The sequence below is a fragment of the Lepidochelys kempii genome, chromosome 14, assembly GCF_965140285.1.
Source record: "Lepidochelys kempii isolate rLepKem1 chromosome 14, rLepKem1.hap1, whole genome shotgun sequence".
In the NCBI taxonomy this organism is placed as follows: Eukaryota; Metazoa; Chordata; order Testudines; family Cheloniidae; genus Lepidochelys; species Lepidochelys kempii.
In genome coordinates this window covers 156,772-178,752 of record NC_136393.1, presented here as the reverse complement: position 1 = coordinate 178,752, position 21,981 = coordinate 156,772, and the positions used below count along the sequence as shown (strand labels likewise).

General features: G+C 42.9%; 1 protein-coding gene across 1 annotated transcript in view; it reads right to left on the bottom strand.

Annotated features, from left to right (window-relative positions):
* CCDC57 (coiled-coil domain containing 57) overlaps positions 1–21,252 on the bottom strand; it is a 130,223-nt gene extending 108,971 nt beyond the window's left edge. Inside the window, exons 1-5 of the mRNA XM_073310540.1 lie at positions 21,108–21,252; positions 12,729–13,137; positions 5,053–5,161; positions 2,116–2,217; positions 695–852 (exon numbers count right to left, since the gene is read on the bottom strand). Of these exons, the coding sequence (XP_073166641.1) occupies positions 695–852; positions 2,116–2,217; positions 5,053–5,161; positions 12,729–13,137; positions 21,108–21,159 (830 nt within the window). The 5' untranslated portion in view covers positions 21,160–21,252. The remainder of the gene's footprint in view (positions 1–694; positions 853–2,115; positions 2,218–5,052; positions 5,162–12,728; positions 13,138–21,107) is intronic.
* Positions 21,253–21,981: the final 729 nt, after the last annotated feature.

Here is a 21,981-nt window from a genome sequence, read left to right as displayed (position 1 = left end):
GAATAAGTGCAGTCCAACCTGAACTGGCAAGGGAGGGCCAAGCTTAGGGAAGACAATATGCATATAAGCTTTTGTTATTTTTAATCCTGTTCTCTCTGTTCATGAAGTTCCTATGAATAAGTAAACCATACTCTGTTTTGAGTAAGCTGTTTTCTATCGGTGGGTTTACCAGCTGGTCAGAGGTCCTTGTGGGGGAAGCATATAGCAGGCCTGAATCCAGAAGGGCCTGTTGGAGGTAAGTACAGTTGGTGAAACAGGATGTACTGTAACCTGGCGACCAAGTGGGGTGAACCATAGGATTCCACTCTGAAAGAAGTGCAGGTATAGACCTGTCACTTGGAAAAGGTGACCTCAGGAGAGACCAAGATAATGCTCAAACATACGTTGCATGCCTGAACCATAACACAGTGTTTATACTTTATAAAAATGAAGAAAATTAAAAATTGTTTACACAAATTAAAGGATGCAGCAGAACTGGTCTAAAACCCACACTACCCAGAGACACTCTAGTGAGCACTCAGATCAATGGACATTTCCTTCTGTTGTGAATATGACAGTATGTACTATTAGAGTAGGTGATTGTTTATACAAGAGGTATGAAGCTGCTGAGATTATAAAAGAGTGTGGAAGAAAAAGAAGGGAAGGGTGAATCCAAAAGTAGTTGCTCTTAATCATAACTAGAGTTGTACAGTACTGAGCATCTTTCACAGCTGCAAGATCTTTAAGTTCCCAATCCTTGCATTTGGCCTCTTTCTCCAACTTCAAATTAGTAGTTTCTGCTATTTGCAATGATTCTGCAGCTTTCATCCCAGCCTCTTTCAGAGCCTCCAGTTCTCTGGTCAACAACTTCACCTTTCAAAGGAGGAAACAAAATTAGAAAGTAATTACTCAAATTACTCAAAATTAGAAAGTAATATGAAGGGCATAAAAGAACTATTTCACTATGCTCCTGGCGACAGCAGGGAGGTTGTAATCCCCACCACATATAATCAGCCTATCAAGATAAACTCATAATATCTCAAGAACAACAAAATAATATCAGGGTGCTAAAACTCTACCTCCCGCCTCTTCTCCTACCCTTTTTGAAATCAGAAGAGATTACAATTCCTGGCTCAGGACTGGATCATGAAAATGTATTCCTACTCCAGAAAGAGTTCTTTTTCTTCCCAGCCAGGCACAATGCTCCCCTCTTTGATTTTGATTTTTTTTAGTTAGGAATTTTTTAAAAAGTCAAAACACTTGCTTGGTCTAATTTAACTACTTATAAAATAGTTCAATGCAATAAAATACTAGAATAAATCTGTCTGGGTGAGATTTTCAGAAGTGTTTGGTACGTTGATTGGGATTAACTCCAGGCTAACACTGAGCTCATTTGAAAACCCGCGCTATGAGTTCAACCTCCACTCTCATGTCTTTCCATTCACCCTCTCCCTTTTATACACCTCCCAAAAACTCATTTTGTATCCTTTCCCCTCATTTATCTTCCTTGCTAACCCTAGGCCTCTTTTGTGTACTAAAATGACCTACCATTTTTCCTTCGGATCACAACTTAAAATTCCCTTCTTCGAAAAGCTTTTCAACAATGATCCTAGTTACCTCAGCAATGTGCCTCATTAATGAAAAAATCTCCCTTAACTGCCTAAAGTTTGCATCATTATCAAATATATTATTTGTATCTGAATTGTGTTGTCTATATTTTACTTAGAAAAGATCTTTGAGCTATAGACAGAGTGTCTTCCTCTATTTACACAGCACTTAGCACACTGGTGGCATTCAAAAAATAAACTTAACATGAACAGATGTTGAAATGCACATATTTAGGTCAGTACTACCATTACGCATTGTCAAGGCTGATTCCCCACTCTGGCACTTCGAGTGAGGAAGCTGGGGGCCCGCAAGATTTTAAAAATTAATACTGGCCACTCCAGGTTGGTATTAAACTCCCACAGTCACAGCTCCTCTCTGACCTTGGATGGGTAGATGCTGCCACCACCCAAGTGCAAAAAAAACCCAAAACCCTTGAGAACCCAGGAAGGAACAGTTCGGAATTCTTTCCTGTGTAAAGTGTATTTATTTTGTAGACAAAATGAAAGTATAGCTTAAAGACAAAATTACCTTGAGTTCATGAGAAACAACTAAATTACTCATTTCATCTGCCTGACGTTGAAATGCATGTTCTCTCTTTTTAATTTCTGCATCAAATTCCACTAGCAGCTCCTGCAATGGATTACAGGGAATGGGTTAATAAGCGCATAAAGAAAGACATACACTTAAAACTTCCCATTATTGCTACCTCTAATGCAATTCCACGGATGGGAACAACAATGGGAATCCTAATATAGACCATATGTCAGCTACCACAGGGTTTTAACCACTGTGTCTTAACCACCGTCTCATCTAGCATTTTGTGGATACAGACTAACACGGCTGCTACTCTGAAACCTGTCTCATCTAATCATATATAATCATATATATATATATCATATATATATATCTAGGTTTGCTCTGAGGAGAGTTAGACAACATACTGGCTTAAACATTGTGTCTGGTATACAGTAATTCTCTCACCATTGCTTGCATCAGTGGAGCTATGCCAATGCTATATCAACAATGGGGAATTTAAAGAAAAAGCTCAATGTAAAGAAGGCTCCTGTGTTACCTAAAATGGCATCTTCCATGTTGTATTAAAGTCAAAGCAATCCACAGTTGCAGAAAAGATGAAATTGCCAAATGTATTTCTTAACTAAAAATGTACATATATTAAAGTCATATTCCTTTATAATAAATATTTATCCAACTATGCAACCTATCACTTTTGAAAAGAAAATGTGAATTTTGCTTTAAATCTTACTGGAACACTGAAATAAACTATACCCTCATATGGATCTAAGAATGTGCTGTTTCTGCCAGTATTGTGGGCTTTTCCTTCTAGACATATGAATTGTCAAAAAACAAGCAATAATCTCAACTACTAATGACAATAAATCATGCAGACTACAAGCTGTGAAAACACAGAATAAATTATTTCAGCACAATTTTTTTGGTCATACTGTGTATTAATGTTCCATTTATAAATAGTTTATAAAGGGATAATAAATGTTACAAATTTTAACAGAAATGAATAGTGTGTGTTATAGATGGTTATAGTCATATCAGTAAAGGAGCTACAAATGGTTATACACAATCTAGTGACCTATTGGACTTCATAATAATCTATAACAATTTATTAAAACGCATATTTATCATTTATTAATATTTTATAAAAGCAACTTGATATTAAAGTGTGACCATTTTTTCTATTCTTGAATAAATTAGATGATATTCTAGTTACTTGAGCTACGAATACTACCAGAAAAATCTAAATCTTCAGAAAATTTGGCACAAATACAACCGGAGCTTGTAGCAGGGTGGTCACCCACTCTGGGCCTGAAAGGGTTACAGCCAGCCCTGGGAGAGGGCTGGGGTGGTAAGCATGGGAACCAAGGGAGCATTGTGCGGAGTCCTGGCCGCTGGCCCTGCGCCCAGGGTTCCAGCACTACCAGCCCCGTGCATGGGGCTCCGCTCCTGACCCTGCACCTGGGGTCCTGGCTACTGCCGGCACCATGCCCAGGGCTCTGCTCCTGGCCCCATACCTGGGGTCCCAGGTGCAGGACCCACACCTAGCCAGTTATTCCCCATTTTGTAGTTGGGCATTTGATTTTTTTCCTACTTAAGTGAAGTACTTGGCACTTATCTTTATTAAATTTCATCTTGTTGAATTCAGACCAATTCTCCAATTTAAAGTTTTTTGAATTCTAATTCTGTCCTCCAAAATGCTTGCACCCCTCCCAGCTTGGTGTCATCTGCAAATTTTATAAGCATACTTTCCACTCCATATCCAAGTAATTAATGAAAATACTGAATTGTACCAGACCCAGGACTGACCCACTGCAAAACCTCACAAGTTACTCCCTCCCAGTTTGACAGCGAACCATTGATAACTACTCTTTGAGCATAGTCTTTCAGCCAGTTGTTCACCCACCGTATAATAACTGAATCTAGACCACACTTCTCTAGTTTTCTTATGAGAACATAATATGGGATTGTGTCAAAGCAGTAAATAAGATAAATTTTGATTTTCATAAGGCTTGTGTCAAAAGCCTTATGAAAATCAAAATATGTCATATCTCCTGCTTCCCACCATCCAGCAGGCCAATAATCCTGTCAAGGTAACCCCGTTAAATAGAGAGATTTGATTATTATATTACTGCATATTTTGCTAAAAAATAAGCTCACTGTTATAATGATCATCATTTTGTTTCTGATATTTACATGGCAATGATTTGTAAACTTAAAACGTCCTAAATAAATTTTTTTTTAAAAGGTGAAATGAGTATAAATTATCCTAAAAAATGTTGTTTTTGCAATATATGGGTAGTGAGACACCCTCAATCAGGTGACACCACTAGGGCTCAAACAAACTCCATTGCTAAGTACTCTCACATTATGAAATGACTGAATATTAATAGCAGCAGACAATTGTGTGTTAACAATGGCATAAAAAGTGGGAGGAGAAGGTCGTGAAATCAGAGAAGTACGGCATGCTGGCACATGTTAATGTGTTTATTTAGCCTATATGCCTGCCTAAAGCTGCTTCTGATTTATAGAAGCTGACCTTTCCTGGAATTTCAAGGTTAGCCAATTTAGTACAGTGTGCTAGCTGTATCCCCATATACAAGAATCTTACACCATCTCAGTTTACTAAACATAATCTTCCCAATTCTTCCCAATGGGAGGCTGCCAGACTAGTAAGTAAAGCAACTGCAAGTATGCAAATACCACATAACACCTATTCCTGTAAAGCAACATGCAGGGCTGCCCATTGCACATTTTACATTAATTTTAACATTAGAGCTAAAAAGGACTGCCTGAACAGATATCAGATAACTACACCTACCCAGAGCATTCATCTATAATGCATAATTCTCCCATGAGAATGGATGGACGGTAAAGTAGAAATTACACCTACTGTGGCTCGTTTAATACAACGTTGTTTTCTATAGACTTCTGTACCTGTTTCTGCAAAGCCAATTCTCCTTCCACTTCTTGGAGTTTTCTCTCCAACTCCTGTTTCAGCTTCTTATACTCCTCACTGTGATGATCAATGTCAGAAACCTTAAAACTATAACAACACCAAACAAATGTATATGAAATGTGGTCAATTAAGAACTATTGATAGGTGCTTCTGAAAGGTTCTTCCAGCAACAATGCACTCATAGAAATATAACTTGCAAATATGTAATTTCTTAAACAAAAATGCATCTTAACTTTCTATTCACAATATAGAATTACAAAATAATTGTTTTAATTCTCTTACAAATAAGTAAATATTTAACAATTAATACATATTCAGATCAGAAGGGACCCTTATAATCATCTAATTCAAACTCCTACATAGGCTATAACTTGTGGTTGAGCTTCAGCATATTTTTTAGAAAGCTGTCTAATCCGTGCTAGACTACACTACAAAGCCAAAACAGCTATACCAGCAAAGTCTCCTAGTTGAGATGCAGACTATACCAGCAAAAAGAACTCTTTTGCCAGTATACTTAAACCACCTCCCCGAATGACATAAGCTATGCCATTGAAAGGGCTCTTTTGTCAATATAAGCAGTATCTACATGGGGGGATTTACCAGCATAGCTATGTCAGTTAGGAGTGATTTTTCACACTTTCTGACAGACATAGCTAGGCTGATAAAACTCTGTAGTGTAGACCTGGCCTAATGCGTAAAAGACTTCCAGGGACGGAGACTCCAACACATCCCGTGTAAGTTGTCCAATGATTAATTACTCTTATTGTTAGAAATTTGTGACGAGTTTCAAGTTTGAATTTGGCTAGCTTCAACTTCCAGACATTGGATCTCATTATGCCTTTGTCTGATAGGTTAAAGGGCCCTCTGGCATCAGATATCTTCTTCCTGTGTAGGTACTTATACAGCATGATCAAACCATTTCTGAACTTTCTCTTTGATAAATGAGACGGGGCATGCATGCCCTGCACGGGTTCAGCAGGGGTTAATCCTACTCTGCGGGTGGAGGAGGCCATGCCCCCTCGACCCTGCTGGGCATGCTCCAGCTGGAACCCAGGTATAAAAGGGAGCAGCTAACCTCAGTCAGGGCTGACTGCCAAGGAGGGAGGATGCACATTGCAGGCTCCAGTCCGGTAGCTGCTGAATCCTCAAATCGCGGGAGCCAGAGATGCAGAGACCCAGGCAGATACCCAGAGGCCTACAGACGCCCAAGGGAGGTTGGAGCCATCGGAAGCTACACACACCGAGGAACCCGGAGACCCCAGAGATGCCCAGACAACTGCTTCGAGAGACAGGGTAGGAAATGGCCCAGGGGAGGACAAGCCATTGGGCCAAGTGACGGCAGTGTGTTTTGATCAGATCCCCACTGACTCAGTGGCAAATACTCTCACCACTGACAGGACCCTGGGCTAGGACCCGGTGGAGCAGGGGGACCTGGGTCCCAGCAGCCACCTACCCCTAGGGGTCAGCCCACTTCTCTCTTTTGGGGCTGGGTGGTCTGATGGCCAATGGGGAGGGCAACTATATTGACTCTAGTTATTAGGCCATGCAGCCCGGTGGGAGAGGGCAACTATAGTGACTCTGGCCATTGGGCCACACAACCCTAAGGGAGAGGACAGCCATACTGACTTTGGTCTCTAGGTCGCACCACCCCAAGGCTAAGGGTGGATGGGTGGATTCAGCCTTGGGGCTATACCGACCCTGACCCAAGAGGGACATGCTTGCCCCACAACAATAAGCTAAATAGATGGAGCTTCTAAAGTCTGTCAGTGAAAGGCAGCTTTCCAGATCTTAACTCATTCTGGTGGATCTCTAATGAACCCCCTCAAATTTTCCGACATCCTTATTAAAGCACAATATTGCAGTAATGGTCTCATCAATATCATAAACAGAGGAAATATCACCTCTTTGGTCCTATTCGATATTCCTCTGATTATGCATCAAAGGATTACATAAAACCGTTAGCCATAGCATCACACTGGGGACTCATGTTCAGCTGGTCATTCACCAGAATCCCCAAGTGCTCTTCAGAGTCACTGCTCTCCAGGATACAGTTCCCCATGCTGTAACTATGACCTACATTCTTTGCTTCTACATGTATGACCTTGAATCTAGCTAAAATGCATGTTTTTTGTTTGTGCCCAACTTACAAACTGATTCAGGTGACTCCAAATAAGTTAGCTGTCCTCACCGTTATTTACCACTCCACCCATTTTTCTATCATCTGCAAACATAACAGCAATTGTTTTAGATTTTCTTCAGGTGGTTTTTGGATATTTCTGTTGTTTGTTCCTCATCCACCTCCTTTTTCTGATTTGGTGGTCTATAGTAGACCCCTATCATGATGTTGTGACGTTCCCCTGGTGTTACCCGGACTGGTGATCTGCTAGGTCACTCCAATCCTCGACTCTGGGAACCAGCCTTACCTTGCTCTGCTGTGAGAACCCCCATTTCTGGACTGTTCACACACAGCCTCTAGCATGTAAACTGCTTGGATTGTGCAACCGAATGATATTAGCCAATATCTCCAGTCCCAGACACAAATCTAGGAACCTCCGTCTTGCAGTGTCCAGTTATGCCCACTGGAGCAAGCTTATATGAGTTCGTCAATTTAACAAAGAAATTGATATGTACCAGGCTTGTTATCCCAAGGGGAGTCTCTGACATGCTTCAAACCAAACACACTGCTTCAGGGAGAATAAACAAATTTATTAACTGCAAAAGATAGATTTTAAGTGATTATAAGTCAAAGCACAAGTCAGATTTGGTCAAATGAAATCAAAGCAAAACACATTCTAAGCTGATATTAACACTTTCAGTGCCCTTACAAACTTAGATGCTTCTCACCACAGGCTGGCTGGTTGCCCTTTAGCCAGGCTCTCCTCTTTGATCAGCACTTCAGTCACTTGGTGGTGGTGTCTTTAGATGTAGGTGGGAGAGAGAGAGAGCATGGCCAACGTCTCTCCCTTTTATCATGCTTTTTCTTCCCTCTGGGCTGTGGAATCCCCATCATTGGAAATTTTTAAGGACACGGTGGTCAAACACCTGTCAGAGATGGTGTAGGTATACTTGGTCCTGTCTCAGCACAGTGGGCTTCACTTGATGACTTCTCAAGGTCCCTTTCAGCCATACATTTCTATGATTGTATTATTTAGCAGCAAAAAATACAGAGTATCATTAATTGAATTATGAAGGGAGCTTAGCTCTGTCTTTTTTTTGCCAAAAGATATCATGTTGATGAGAAATCAGCAGTACACGGTAATTTAATTTTAACTATAATTAATCATGTATAAATTTATGCATATATGTCTGGAGATCATCTTTATAATGGTTTTTCAGAAAAGAAAAACTTTTTTGCTGTGAGTTCCCCCTACAGCAAACATTTCTCTAACATTCTCCTGCAATGTTACCTGCTGGTAGGGACATCCTTATGCACAGGTGACTGAAGATCAGGCTATGAAAAAACAGAGATACTATTTGTCTCACCGCCCACACAGACACACCAAAAAAAGAGTCAAGGTGATAATACAGAAGATTGGCAGCAGCAGGCTTCCTGGCTCAACCTCTGCGGGCAGCAGGATCTATAATATATCACTAAACTAGTGAGAAACTTAAATCACAAAGCTTAAAACTGTTACCTCAAAGTATTAAAAATAAGTACATTCCTACATGTAACAGTGTCTCCTTCTCCATCTCTTCCACCCAGCAAACAAGTCTGTTGCTAGTCAAGTGAGGGTCTCGCTCAGTGTGCATTTTTCTCTCCCTTTTAATTACAGAAAACAACTCTGTGTTATAGCTAAGGGTACGATTTGGTCACGGAGGTCACGGAAGTCACAGAATCTGTGACTTCAGCAAACCTCCATGACTTCAGCCCATGGCAGCTGGGAGCTGCAGGCTACCCTCACCTCCCCTGGTGGCCGGGAACTTCAGGGTACCCCTGCCACCTGGAATGGGAGGGTCCCCCACAGCTCCCCAGCAGCCATGGGTTTGGGGGTCCCCCACAGCTCCCCAGCTGGCACGGGCAGTGGGGGATCCCAGGCAGATCTTCAGCTGGCAGCAGCAGGGGAATCCTTCCCCAGTCCCCATGGGTGCCAGGGACCCCCGGAGCTCCCTAGTCCCCACAGACAGTGGGGGGAATCCCCTGGAGCTCCCCAGCCACTTCGGGCGGTGGTGGGGAATCGACCTGTAGCTCCCCAGGCTCCATGGGTGCTGGGGACCCCCGGAGCTCCTCAGCCACCACGGATGTGGGGAAAATCCCCCAGAACTCTCCAGTCCCTGCAGGCAACCCCCGCAGCTCCCAGCCACAGCAGGGCAAGGTGCTGGACCCTCCTCCCTCCCGCTATTTGTCATGGACATTTTTAGTAAAAGTCAGGGACAGGTCACGGCTTCTGTGAATTTTTGTTAATTACCCGTAACCTGTCTGTGACTTTTACTAAAAATGTCCATGACAAAATCGTATAACCTTAGTTATAGCAAAGCCAAGTTATTTGCTCTAGTGTTCCTTACATGATCTACTGAAAAACAGTTTTGAATGGCTCATCCTTCTTCCCCATTACTTAAGCAACATGAAGAGCATAGGTCCCCCCTTCTTTAACCCATTAAATCAAACTCCAATATTGAGTCATTACTGTCTTTTTATTTCATTTAACTTGCCAATATCCAACTGCGGGCTGTTGGTCCAAGATTATAGGTACAATTTATCCCTATAGAAAGTATCTAAAAATGCAACAATTCTATAAAAAGCTATAAACCAGCTATCCAGTTATAGGCATCTTTCCAAGACCAATTGTGGGACTGTATGACAGACTGCTGGAAACCAAAAGCTGAGCCAGCATTCTGATCACTTAAACACCAATTTATTCCTCCAAACTCCAGGGTGGACCTGACTGTGCCTAATTAACAGATTAAAATGGACTGAGGAGGACTAAAGAGCTAATTAGCCCATTACCACAAAGGGTAGAAGGTGGCACAAGAAGGAAGTGATGAAGAGAGAGGCAAGCTAATGGAGCCAGAACCAAGAAGGATCTCTGGGTGAACAGCTTTCTTCCCTCGCCTGGGCAAAGGGCTGAGGAGAAACCTGATGCTGTAAATTATGTGGTGTATGGACCAACAAGGTCATTGGAAAAACCATGTACATAAACTACACAGTAGTGTTTAACAATGGAAGGTGTCCGAATAGTCTGTGTAGACAGAGCAGAAGATGGGCAGGGTCTCACTCTGTCACAGACTGCTACAAACAATCTTACTCCAAGTTTATAAGCCTCAGAACATGCACAGTTGTCTATTATTACTTATTAAAATTTTCTATTAATGAAAGAAAATCACCGACTCAAGTGACATTTTTAAAGTTAGTAATAATAATCCTGACCAAACTTACTAAAGGCCACATTTTTAAGCAGAGCCAAGTCCTTGGAGGATCCTTGATCTTTTGCACTGGAAACCAAGAACCAAGTGCAGTCAGACACTACTATTTATAAGTCAAAAACATGGCAACTTGCCATTTGAACTAGCTACTTGTTCCATTTCTTCAACAAGCACTTCTCATATTCAAATCTTCCACTAAGCAAGACACATTCAGATTCACAAAAACAATAAAGACCTTCAACATCCAACTAGATACTGTTGAGAAAAGTCAGTTATGGTGATCTAGTGTTGGAGCGATTGCATGAGTCTGTTCAAATAGTGATGGTTTTTATAAAAAATTTCTTTTAATCTAGTTTTAAGTAAAATTTAGTTAATGATTTTGTTTCTTAAAGCATATTTTATCATTTGTACTTTTCACGTATGTTTCACGCATCAGAGAGCACTTTTAACTATTTCAACTTTTAACTATTTTAGTTATTTCTCAGAGGAACAGCCGTGTTAGTCTGTATTCGCAAAAAGAAAAGGAGGACTTGTGGCACCTTAGAGACTCTAAGGTGCCACAAGTCCTCCTTTTCTTTTAGTTATTTCTATCTTCATCAGACAAATAAACATCAGTGAATAAACTTACTGAGAGGATGCTGTGGGAAGTTTTCTTGTCTGGAGCCTCTTATTACTCTCTCATTGTCTCAATATTAGAGAAACGTTTCAAAAGATTAGACTAATTAAAGGACTTTGATTACTGGAGGCTTCTCTCTGTCCTGTTAGATTTTAATAAGTTAAGACCATAAGTAACTGGGTCAGGCCAATGATACATCTAGCCCAGTATTCTGTCTTCCAACAGTGGCCAATGGTGGATAGAAAGCTAGCTAGATTGTCGGGCTCAACAGTAGTGATCAACGGCTCAATGTCTAGTTGGCAGCCAGTATCAAGCGGAGTGCCCCAGAGGTCTGTGCCGGGCCCGGTTTTGTTCAACATCTTCATTAATGATCTGGATAATGGGATGGATTGCACCCTTAGCAAATTCGCAGATGACACTAAGCTGGGGGGAGAGGTAGATATGTGTAGGGGTAGGGTCCAGACTGACCTAGACAAATTGGAGGATTGGGCCAAAAGAAATCTGAGGTTCAAAAAGGACAAATGCAGAGTCCTGCACTTAGGATGGAAGAATCCCATGCGCTGCTACAGGCTGGGGACCGAATGGCTAAGCAGCAGTTCTGCAGAAAAGGACCTGGGGATTACAATGGATGAGAAGCTGGATATGAGTCAACAGTGTGCCCTTGTTACCAAGAAGGCTAATGGCATATTGGGCTGCATTAGTAGGAGCACTGCCAGCAGATCGAGGTAAGTGATTATTCCCTTCTATTCGGCACTGGTGAGGCCACATCTGGAGTACCGCGTCCAGTTTTGGGCCTCCCATTACAGAAAGGATGTAGACAAATTGGAGAGAGTCCAGCGGAGGGCAACAAAAATGACTAGGGGGCTGGGGCACATGACTTATGAGGAGAGACTGAGGGAACGAGGATTATTTAGCCTGCAGAAGAGAAGAATGAGGGGGGACTTGATAGCAGCCTTCAACTACCTGAAGGGGGAATCCAAAGAGGATGGAGCTAGGATGTTCTCTGTGGTGGCAGATGACAGTACAAGGAGCAATGGTCTCAAGTTGCAGTGCAGGAGGTTTAGGTTGGATATTAGGAAAAGCTATTTCACTAGGAGGGTGGTGAAGCACTGGAATGGATTACCTAGGGAGTGGTGGAATCTCCATTCTTAGAGGTTTTTAAGGCCCAGCTTGACAAAGCCTTGGCGGGGATGATTTAGTTGGTGTTGGTCCTGCTTTGAGCAGGGGGTTGGACTAGATGACCTCCTGAGGTCTCTTCCAACCCTAATCTTCTATGATTCTATGAAAAGCCTTCCCTCTATCAACTCTGAAATCCACCTCTATGCCAACCTCCCTCCCACATCTTGCAGCTTTTGTCTTAGAGATATGGTGCACCATTTGAGAGCAACACTGGGGCTCCTCTAACTTAATGCCAGAGGTTTGGAAGTTCTCCACTAGAGCGTGAATACAGATGCTGTAAAGGTGACTTAAAGCTACCTTTGCAGACCCCAACTCTGTTCTTGTGCTAAGCATAGCTCAGCCAGAATGGAGCTTTTAATATGTTAAAATTTGTACATACCTTCCTTTTTAATGTGTTAAAGAAACTACTGCTTTATCAGATCCACAGACACTTATTTGGGAGGCTGAATGTCTACTTTTCCAAGATAGTAATGTACTATAATGAAAAATATCTCTTACCTGTGCAGCCGCTCCATCTCTAACTGATGTTCTTTAAGTTTTTGTTGATATTGGTACTGCAGAGCCTCTTGTTTCCGGGTTTCCTTGACAAGTGTTTGTTGCAGCTTATCCAGCTGTATCCTAAGATCACTAACTTCTGCCTGTTTAGCATTTTCAGCCATTTTCAAATGAGTAAACATGGCATCATAGCGCTCCAGCTCTCTGTCTCTCTCTTCCAGAACTCTCAGATTATAGGTGAAATCTTCTTTTAACCTGTTGAATTTTTTATGCATTTCTTGGAGCTGCTTTCTGGTATCCTGCAGCGTTGTCTTCTGAAAACAGAGTTGGCAAGCTTGTAGCTTTTCCCATTCTTGTTCTTTCCTCACAAGAAGTTCATTTAGTTCTTTCTTCATTTGTAACATTGTTGAGCCTAAGATAGAAGAAAGTTACTGATTGGAGCCTGATGAGTGACAAATGTCTCCTCTCCAAGCATTCGCTTCTCCACACTGCATCTATTGTACTGCATAATTAGTTACATGTCTTATGGACTTAAAGTAGACTTTAACTTTTTCTGAAATAGCAGATATTGGTCAGGCTAAGAGCAGGAAGCTATTTATCTTACATGACCCCCCCCCCACCACAATCTTTTAAATGTATTTATCCTCATAACACTTCAGTGAGATAGGTAAGTACTATTATCACCTATCAAGCAGATGGAAAACTGAGGCACAGGAGACTCAGAGACTTGCCCAATGGCACACGGGGAGCCTGTAATGAAGCAGGAAATTTAACTGAAGCGTCCTGAATCCCAGGATAGCACTCAAACCACTGGACCATTCTTCGTGTCTGGGTTCCACTTCATCCCTTCACCAATCTATTCTTTTCCTCCATTTTCTGTATGTTAACTGGGATTTCAAAAGTCCATTGGGATGAGAATAGTCCACAAGATACCAAAATCACTGGCTAGAAACTTAGGGGGAAGGTGTTTAAATTTAAATTCAGATTATGGGTGTCCAGCATTTTCCCACAAACTCCGTTAAAATTCCCGTGAAGGACAATTATGCAGGTGAGGGCCATGTTGCACAGGTGCAATACCCCTATACAGAGATTCTTTTCACAATGCCACACATCCCATCTTATCCATTTTTGCTTTTAAACTTCTTGGCCATGTCTACAGTAGGAAAAAAGATGTATTTTTAACATTAGTTAACTAACATGTTAAATTCCTACAGGTGTGTCTGTAACAACCTGGTCCAGTCTCCTTCTGAATGGACACATGTCTCTTGTGAGTGGACCCAACTGTTCAATCCCACGTGCTCCTAAACCACCACGTCTAGACAGAACCTAGTCACAATTCCTAGCTCTGGGTCTGTAAGGCATACTTCCAGGCCCAGACCCCTGGTCTGAGCCCTTCTTTGGGATATGGGATTCCACTGTTCAGAGGTCCCCAGGACCCAGAACCAGTGCCTCAGCCCTCCTAAGCCCCCCACATGATACCTCAGAGTTCCACAGTGGTTCTGAACACTTTGGGCTCCTAGTTTAACCCCTTCAGGGACAACGTGGTACCAAGGCAAGGAACACAAACTTAGCAAAGGAATTTCTTATCCACAGTCACTCTACTCTTAAAAAGCACTAGAGAGTTACAGTTACACTATAGTTTGATTTCTCTCCTCCTGCAAATCTGTCAGTATCTAGTATATGAGATCTAGTCAGTATCTCAGGCTATGCAGAGTCCCTCTCTTCTGCCTTCCTTTTCTCTTTCCAGCCTGGTCTTCTGGCATGTGGTACTAAATGATCTCCACTTCTCTAAGAGCACCCCCTCTTATATACAATCTCACTCCCACTAGCCATGTGCCCAGACTGAGGCTTGGTCTACACCTAAAACTTAGGTCAACCTAGCTATGTGGCTCAGTGGTGTCAAAAATTCAGACCCAAGAGACATAGTTAACCCAATCTATGCCACAGTATAGACACCATTAGGTCGATAGAAGAATTCTTCCATCAACTTAGCTACCGTGTCTCAAAGGGGTAGATTTTCCATCCCTTTCCATCCCTGTAGAAAGCATCCACACTACAGTGCTACAGCAGCCTGGCTGCAGCACTGCCACTGTTGTGCTTGTAGTGTAGACCAGTGGTCTCCATATTTTTTTGATCTATCCCTATCAGTAAAAAAATGTTGAGCATGCACCCCCAAAATATGTATATTTATTTATGTATAAATTATATACATGTGCTACTGTACTAATACATTGTGTAAATTATAAAACATACACAAAAAATAGAAATTAAAAACGATGAAATAAACAATATTTTTAAAATTTATTTATTAACGGTACAAAAAACCTTTTTGCTCTCACTAAAAAAAATTAATAATAATATTTTTAGTGAGAGCAATGCGGAAGAATTATGGTACTTCTTGTGTCTTGCTTACAACACTCCTGCTAATACATTCCAGAGTGATGTTTGCATTTTTTGCAACTGCATTACACTGTTGACTCATATTTAGCTTGTAATCCACTATGACCCCCAGATCCCTTTCTGCAGTACTCCTTCCTCAGCAGTCATTTCCTATTTTGTATGTGTGCAACTGATTACTCCACTTAGGAAGGAATGCTTTGCATTTGTTCTTATTGAACTTCATCCTATTTTCTTCAGACAATTTCTCCAGTTTGTCCAGATGATTCTGAATTTTAATCTTATCCTCCAAAGCACTTGCAACCCCTTCCCGCTTAGTATCGTCTGCAAATTTCATAGTGTACTCTATGCCTTTATCTAAAACACTGATGAAGATATTGAACAGAACTGGACCCAAAACTGATCTGTATGGGACACCACTCAAAATGCCCTTCCAGCTTGACTCTGAATCATTGATAACTACTCTGGGCAGGGCCATCCCTAACCATATGCAAAGTATGCAGCTGCGTAGGGCACCAGGAAACCAAATTTATAAAATGCATGGGGAATGTCCACATTAGCCTTTGCAAACATGTTAAGTACCTTGATTTAACTGGCAATTTATTGACTTGGGGAGAGGGTAAAAAGTACAGTGGAAAAACAAAAGGCAGTTCTGGTTGACCACATAACACATGTTAGAACTATAATTTATGTCCACATTAGAACTGAAACTTATGTTAAAAATACACCTTTTTTTTTTTAGTAAAGATAAGGCCCTTGCCTTGATGTATAGAGGCAACAGTATTTTCTATTTCTAACAGTGCCCATTTTAAGATCTTCTTTTTAATTAACCTGTTACTTAATGGGACTGAGACAAGGTGGGTGAAATAATATCTTTTATTGGACCAACTTCTGTTGGTGGAAGACACAGAGACAAGCTTTTGAGCAACACAGAGCTCTTCTTCTTTATTGGACTGTTCTTCCTTATCCTTCTCCCATAAAATGTCAATTATAGTTTATGTTCCTAATACTTTTGGTCTCTGTGGCAGTTTTCACTGTCTGACTGTCTGACCTAGGGACTCATCAGCACCTGCTCAGTAATGACAATTTTCGGAGGAAGCTCTGTTTTTCTCTGATAAATCACATTGTGACCATTGTTAGAGGAATCAGTGGTCTGGATGGGTTTTTAAATTTGCTGTGGCTCAGTTTTGCCACTGTCATTGCTGTTTCCATTACTGGAAGAAAAATTAAATGGAATACTCTCTTCAACTTAAATTTGATGGTTGTGTATATATGGAGAAGGTGTTCACAATACTATAATATCTCTCTTTTTACTTTAGTAGGTAGAGATGGATACTTCCTACCAAAAGCAATATTACTGGGCATTTATGAGCAATGTTTCTTTTGTGCTACTTGTACCTATCAGACAACATTACAGAAAGGTCTGTTCCTTTTATATCTCCCTCTTACTCCTTTTAGCTGCTGCTGCTACTCCAAATGCATTTGGCTGTTAACACAGCCACAAATGTTAAGTAAAATATTTCTAATGCAAAGGAACAAATGCCAAGTTTATACATAGAAGGTAACAATATTATCATTAGTTCAAAATCCATTAGTGGGCTGAACTATCTCAAAATATTTCAGACTTCACTGAACTGTTAAACAAAAGAGGCTTTTGTGCCAGCCCATAAACAAAGTGGTATCAAAACAGTTTCATAAGTGCTTTTAAAATAAAACCTCACACATGCTTCATTGGCTAAACTTGGCCATACAATCTTTAGACAAGACCTTTGTAACAGTCAGAAGGGAGCAAAAATTAAATCTTCCATCTTACTGCCACTCTATCACGTCCCTTAAATATCTATCAAACTGAAGTCACAATTTTTCAAAAGAAGGTTGAACAGCATGAAACTTAGAGTAAATCAATCTCTACTTTTATAGGATCTTCCACTTTACATTTAGAAAAAGTGTTAAATCTCACTCACACAAAATATTAACTGAAAATAGTAATTAACAGAAAAAATTGTCATTTCTTTTTGGGTTTGTTCTATTCCCTCAGTATTTCCTTGGTTTTGACGGGGGTGAGGAAAGCTTAAAAATACAGCACCTAATAATGGGAAGAAAGCATTTGCTTCTGAGAGCAGCAGTATTCACAATATGGAGTTACTAAAACTAGGACAGGTATTTATACAGTGTTGTGAAAACTGCTGCATTCTTTTATACAGCAGCTGGAACAACATCCTGGATGTCTCACAATCAAGCTTCAGTTCAGAGTACAGGGAAGAGACAGCCCGGGTGGCACCAAAAATTACTTCGTAATGGTCATGGATATAGGCAAGATTTCCATGTTCATACTGCAGGATGTATCTGCAACTTTTGATACAAGAAACAAAGTACTGCTAAACTTTCTGCATAACACAGCCAGGGTAAATCACAACATTACAATGGTCCCAATCACTTCTCTCCAGTTGAACCCAAAGAATAATGATGGGTAAGTGCTCCTCTTCCTCAAAGGCCCTATCATGAAGAATCTCACTAGGATCCATACTGAATATCTACATGAGACCACTTAGATTGTGAGATGCTCTGAGCTCAGCTGCCAACAATATGCTGATGACACTCAAATGTCTATCTCATTTGTCACCTATCCAGTGACTCCCATTACTAAAAATATTACAATGCCTATAAAAGATCAGATGGCAGCTAGCTCAGACCAACCCAGACAAGACCAAGTGATACTGGCTGAAAGGGGGAAAAGCACTTTGAAGAACTAGCTAGAACTCTGCACACCTCTACCTTTCTGTCAAAGACAGACAGCCCCCTTTTGTCAGAAAGGTTCAAAGCCTTGGGGTCCTGTTTGAATCATCACTAAAGCTTAGCTCACTAGGTAGCACTTGTGGCTAAAAACACCTTTTTTCCATCTCCAATGCACTAGGAAACTTTACCCCTACCTCGGATAAGAAGCTGGCCACAGTGATCAATGCATTTGTCACCTCCCAGACAAGATTACTGTACTTCAGTGTATCTAAAGCAGAATGTGAAAACAATACAAAGCTCTAGCTTGGGCATGGGTAAACTTTTTGGCCTAAGGGCCACATCTGGGTGGGGAAATTGCGTTCAGGGCCATGAATGTAGGGCTGGGGCAGGGGGTTGGGGTGTGGGATGTACGAGGGGGCTCAGGGCAGGGGGTTGGGGTGCAGAAGGGGTGCAGCAGGGGGCTCACGGCAGGGGTTTGAGGTGCAGGAGGGGTGTGGCAGGGGGCTCAGTGCAGGGTGTTAGGGTGCAGGAGGGGTGCTGCAGGGGGCTCAGGGCAGGGGGTTCGGGTGCAGGAGGGGTGCATGGTGTTCAAGGGGGCTCAGGGCAGGGGGTTGGGATGCAGGAGGGGTGTGGGGTGCAGCAGGGGGCTCAGGGCAGGGGGTTGGGGTGCGGGGGGCAGGGGGGGTTCGGGGTGTGGGCTCCGGCCTGGTGCCACTTACCTTGAGCGGCTCTGGGGTGGCAACGGCACACAGCGGGACTAAGGCAGGCTCCCTGCCTGCCCTGGCCCTGCACTGCACCGCTCCCGGAAGCAGCCGGCACCACATCCCTGTGGCCCCGGGGGGTGGGGGGAGGGCTCCGCGCGCTGCCCTCACCTGCGGGTACCTCCCCCAAAGCTCCCATTGGCCACAGTTCCCCATTCCTGGCCAATGGGACCTGCAGGGGGCGGTGTCTGCAGGCAAGGGCAGCGCGCGGAGCCCTCCTCCCCACTCCCTACCCCCCTGCCAGGGGCCACAGGGATGTGGTGCCGGCCGCTTTCAGGAGCGGCGCGGGGCCCGTGGCACCACAGGGGTGGCAATCCCGTGGGCCAGATCCAAAGCCCTGAAGGGATGTAGTTTGCCTACCCCTGCTCTAGCTGATACAAAGAGTGGCTGCCTGAGTCCTCCATTGTTTAGGCTGTCATGAGCACATCAAGACCGTACTTCAGTCCTCCACTGGTTCCCCATTCAGTTCCACTACCACTTTAAGGGCTTTGTCCCAATCTCAAAACAGGGAGTTAAATACCAGCTACATGCATGTAAAGAATGCATTTCAATCTATGAACTGCTAAAACATATGTCTTTCTTTGAGTCAACATATACCACAAAGCCCAAAACAAAGAACATGAGAGCCAAGGATGAAGTATTCTCAGTTGAGAGGATTCAGCTATGGAACACCAGAAGAGATTATGTTAATCCAAAATCTGATCCTTTTTATGAACTACTACAAAAACTAGTAGATTACTTCAAGAAACTCCGATGCACGCTGAAGAAGGCTGTCCACGCAAACTTCTCTGAGATTCTTCCTGTCCCACAAGTAAAGGAAGTCAGAAGATTCTGGAAGCGAATGGCAACCTAGATAAGTACTAAAGTAAAGGTTTAGTGAAACATAGCCCCTTCCCTCAGTTGACGTTGGATCAATGTAGTTTGACTGGCCTCCAACTCAGTAGAAGGGAGAGCAGTCTCCTTGAGGACAGGCTGGCTAGAGTCGTCAGGAGGGGATTAAACTAGTATCAAATGGGGAGGGTAAAATGAGGAAAGAAATGAGCACTTAACACTAAATTGAGATCATAGAATCATAGAATATTAGGGTTGAAAGAGACCTCGGGAGATCATCTAGTCCAATCCCCTGCTCCAAGCAGGACCAACACCAACTAAGTCATCCCAGCCAGGGCTTTGTCAAGCTGGGCCTTAAAAACCTCTAAGGATGGAGATTCCACCACTCCCTAGGTAACCCATTCCAAGTGCTTCACCACCCTCCTAGTGAAAGGCTGTTTCCTAATATCCAACGTAGACCTCCCCCACTGCAACTTGAGATCATTGCTTCTTGTTCTGTCATCTGCCACCACAGAGAACAGCCTAGCTCCATCCTCTTTAGAACCCCCCTTCAGGTAATTGAAGGCTGCTATCAAATCCCCCCTCACTCTTCTCTTCTGCAGACTAAGAGATGTTGAGAACAAATTAATCAAGAAACCAAAGAACATGAAAAGAATAAATTCTTTAATAATCTATACACTAATGGTAGGAGCCTGGTTAACATATAAGAGGAACTGGAATTGCTGATCTATGAGCATAAATTCAATCTAGTTGATATTACTGAAACCTGACGGGATGATTCACACCATTGGAATGTTAAAATCAATGGTTATCAGGTATTTAGGAAGGATCAAGTGGACATAAGGAGAGGGAGAGTGGCACTCTACATCAAAAATGGCATTAGCTATTTCCAAGTCACAGATAACACAGAAAAAAATTATCTTAAATCCTTATGGATCAATGTCCTAACAGATAATGCACAAAATGGAGTACTAATTGTTCTGCTACAGACTACCAAACCATACTAGGGAACACAATGCCCTCTTTGTACCTATCTATAATGGGTAGGGGGGAAAACTATGCTAATGGAGGTTTTCAATTTCAGTGACATATGATACAGGTTTCATGCTGCCAGTACTAAAACATCCTTGGAATTTCTAAATAGTATAGATGACCATTTTCTAACTCAAAAACTGTTGCAAACAACACGGTTGAATTCCCTGTTAGACCTTGTCCTAACAGATGAAGAGGAACTGATCACAGAACTAAAAGTTAATGATAGTAGGTACAAGGCTCTCCATAACTTACAATGTTTAATCAAAATGGGATTTTTTTGCTAACATGCATATGCTTTAGAAATTAGTTTGGGTATGTTCTATACTACACAGGAAATCAAACTAGATGATTACAACCGTCACAGGGCTCCCTACTGGGATAGCAGGACGCACACCAATGACAAGGCACCCTGGTGGGATGACAGGGAGCAGCAGATGGGGTATGCGTGGGGTGCCGAGTGCCCCGGTTCGATGGGGAGGAGATGAGGAGGCGCGGGTGACCGAGCAACCCGGTGGGATATGGGGTGCGGAAGGGGACGACGACGCGCGCGGGTGACTGGGCGCCCCGACTCGCTGGAGGGGACGCGCGGGTGACTGGCCGCCCAGGCTCGATGGAAACTCACGAGTTGCTCTCGAAGCGGCGGCGGGTCTCTGCTGAGCAGGCCCCGTCTCCATGGGAACCGTAGCTGCAGCTGGTGCTCCAGGAACAAGCCTCCCCAGGGAACGCGGGCCCCAACCCCAGCGGGACCGGCCGTGGGATCCGCTTCAGACCCCTTCCCTCGCGCGCTAATTGAGGCCCGCCCTTGGCCTCTGTCCGGGGTCTGGCATCCTGCCAATGCTTTGAAACGCGCCTTGGGCGTTGTACCAGCTGCTGTGATGTAAATAGTGGCAGGAACCGCACCACTGTACTATCCACCCTTATCCCCAGAGATTATCACCAGCCCCCAGTCCACGAACCTCTGCAGCCTCTCTCTCCTACCCACTTTCGGTAACTATCCTCATCAACCTGAGCCCCCACTAAAGCATAAACCAACACCTCCCCATTATCCCATGTCTCCATTGACCTGAGCTGTCCCCACTGAGGGAGCTGCACCCTATCACCACCCCACCAATGTACTATCCACCCTATGCAACCCTCTACCCCATAAGCCCCTCCACCAAATCCCTATCCATCCTCACCCCATCAACCCACATCCGGTCAAGCTCAGCGCATTCCAATACTTCTATCAAACAACCCCCACCAATGCCCCATTCACCTATCAACCTTGCACCAGTGCATAATCCACCAATGTCCCCATTGACAACCCACCCATCTATATCCCCCATTAACACCCATCCTCTCACATTCACCATCAACCCATGCTCCAATCAACTCCTCACATCCCCCATCAACCTCACCAACTCCCTAGCTACCCGTTCCCCTCACCAACCTGTGCCCCAACAATTCCACACCAAGGCTTTATCCATTCATATCCCTCATCAACCCCCAGAATCTAT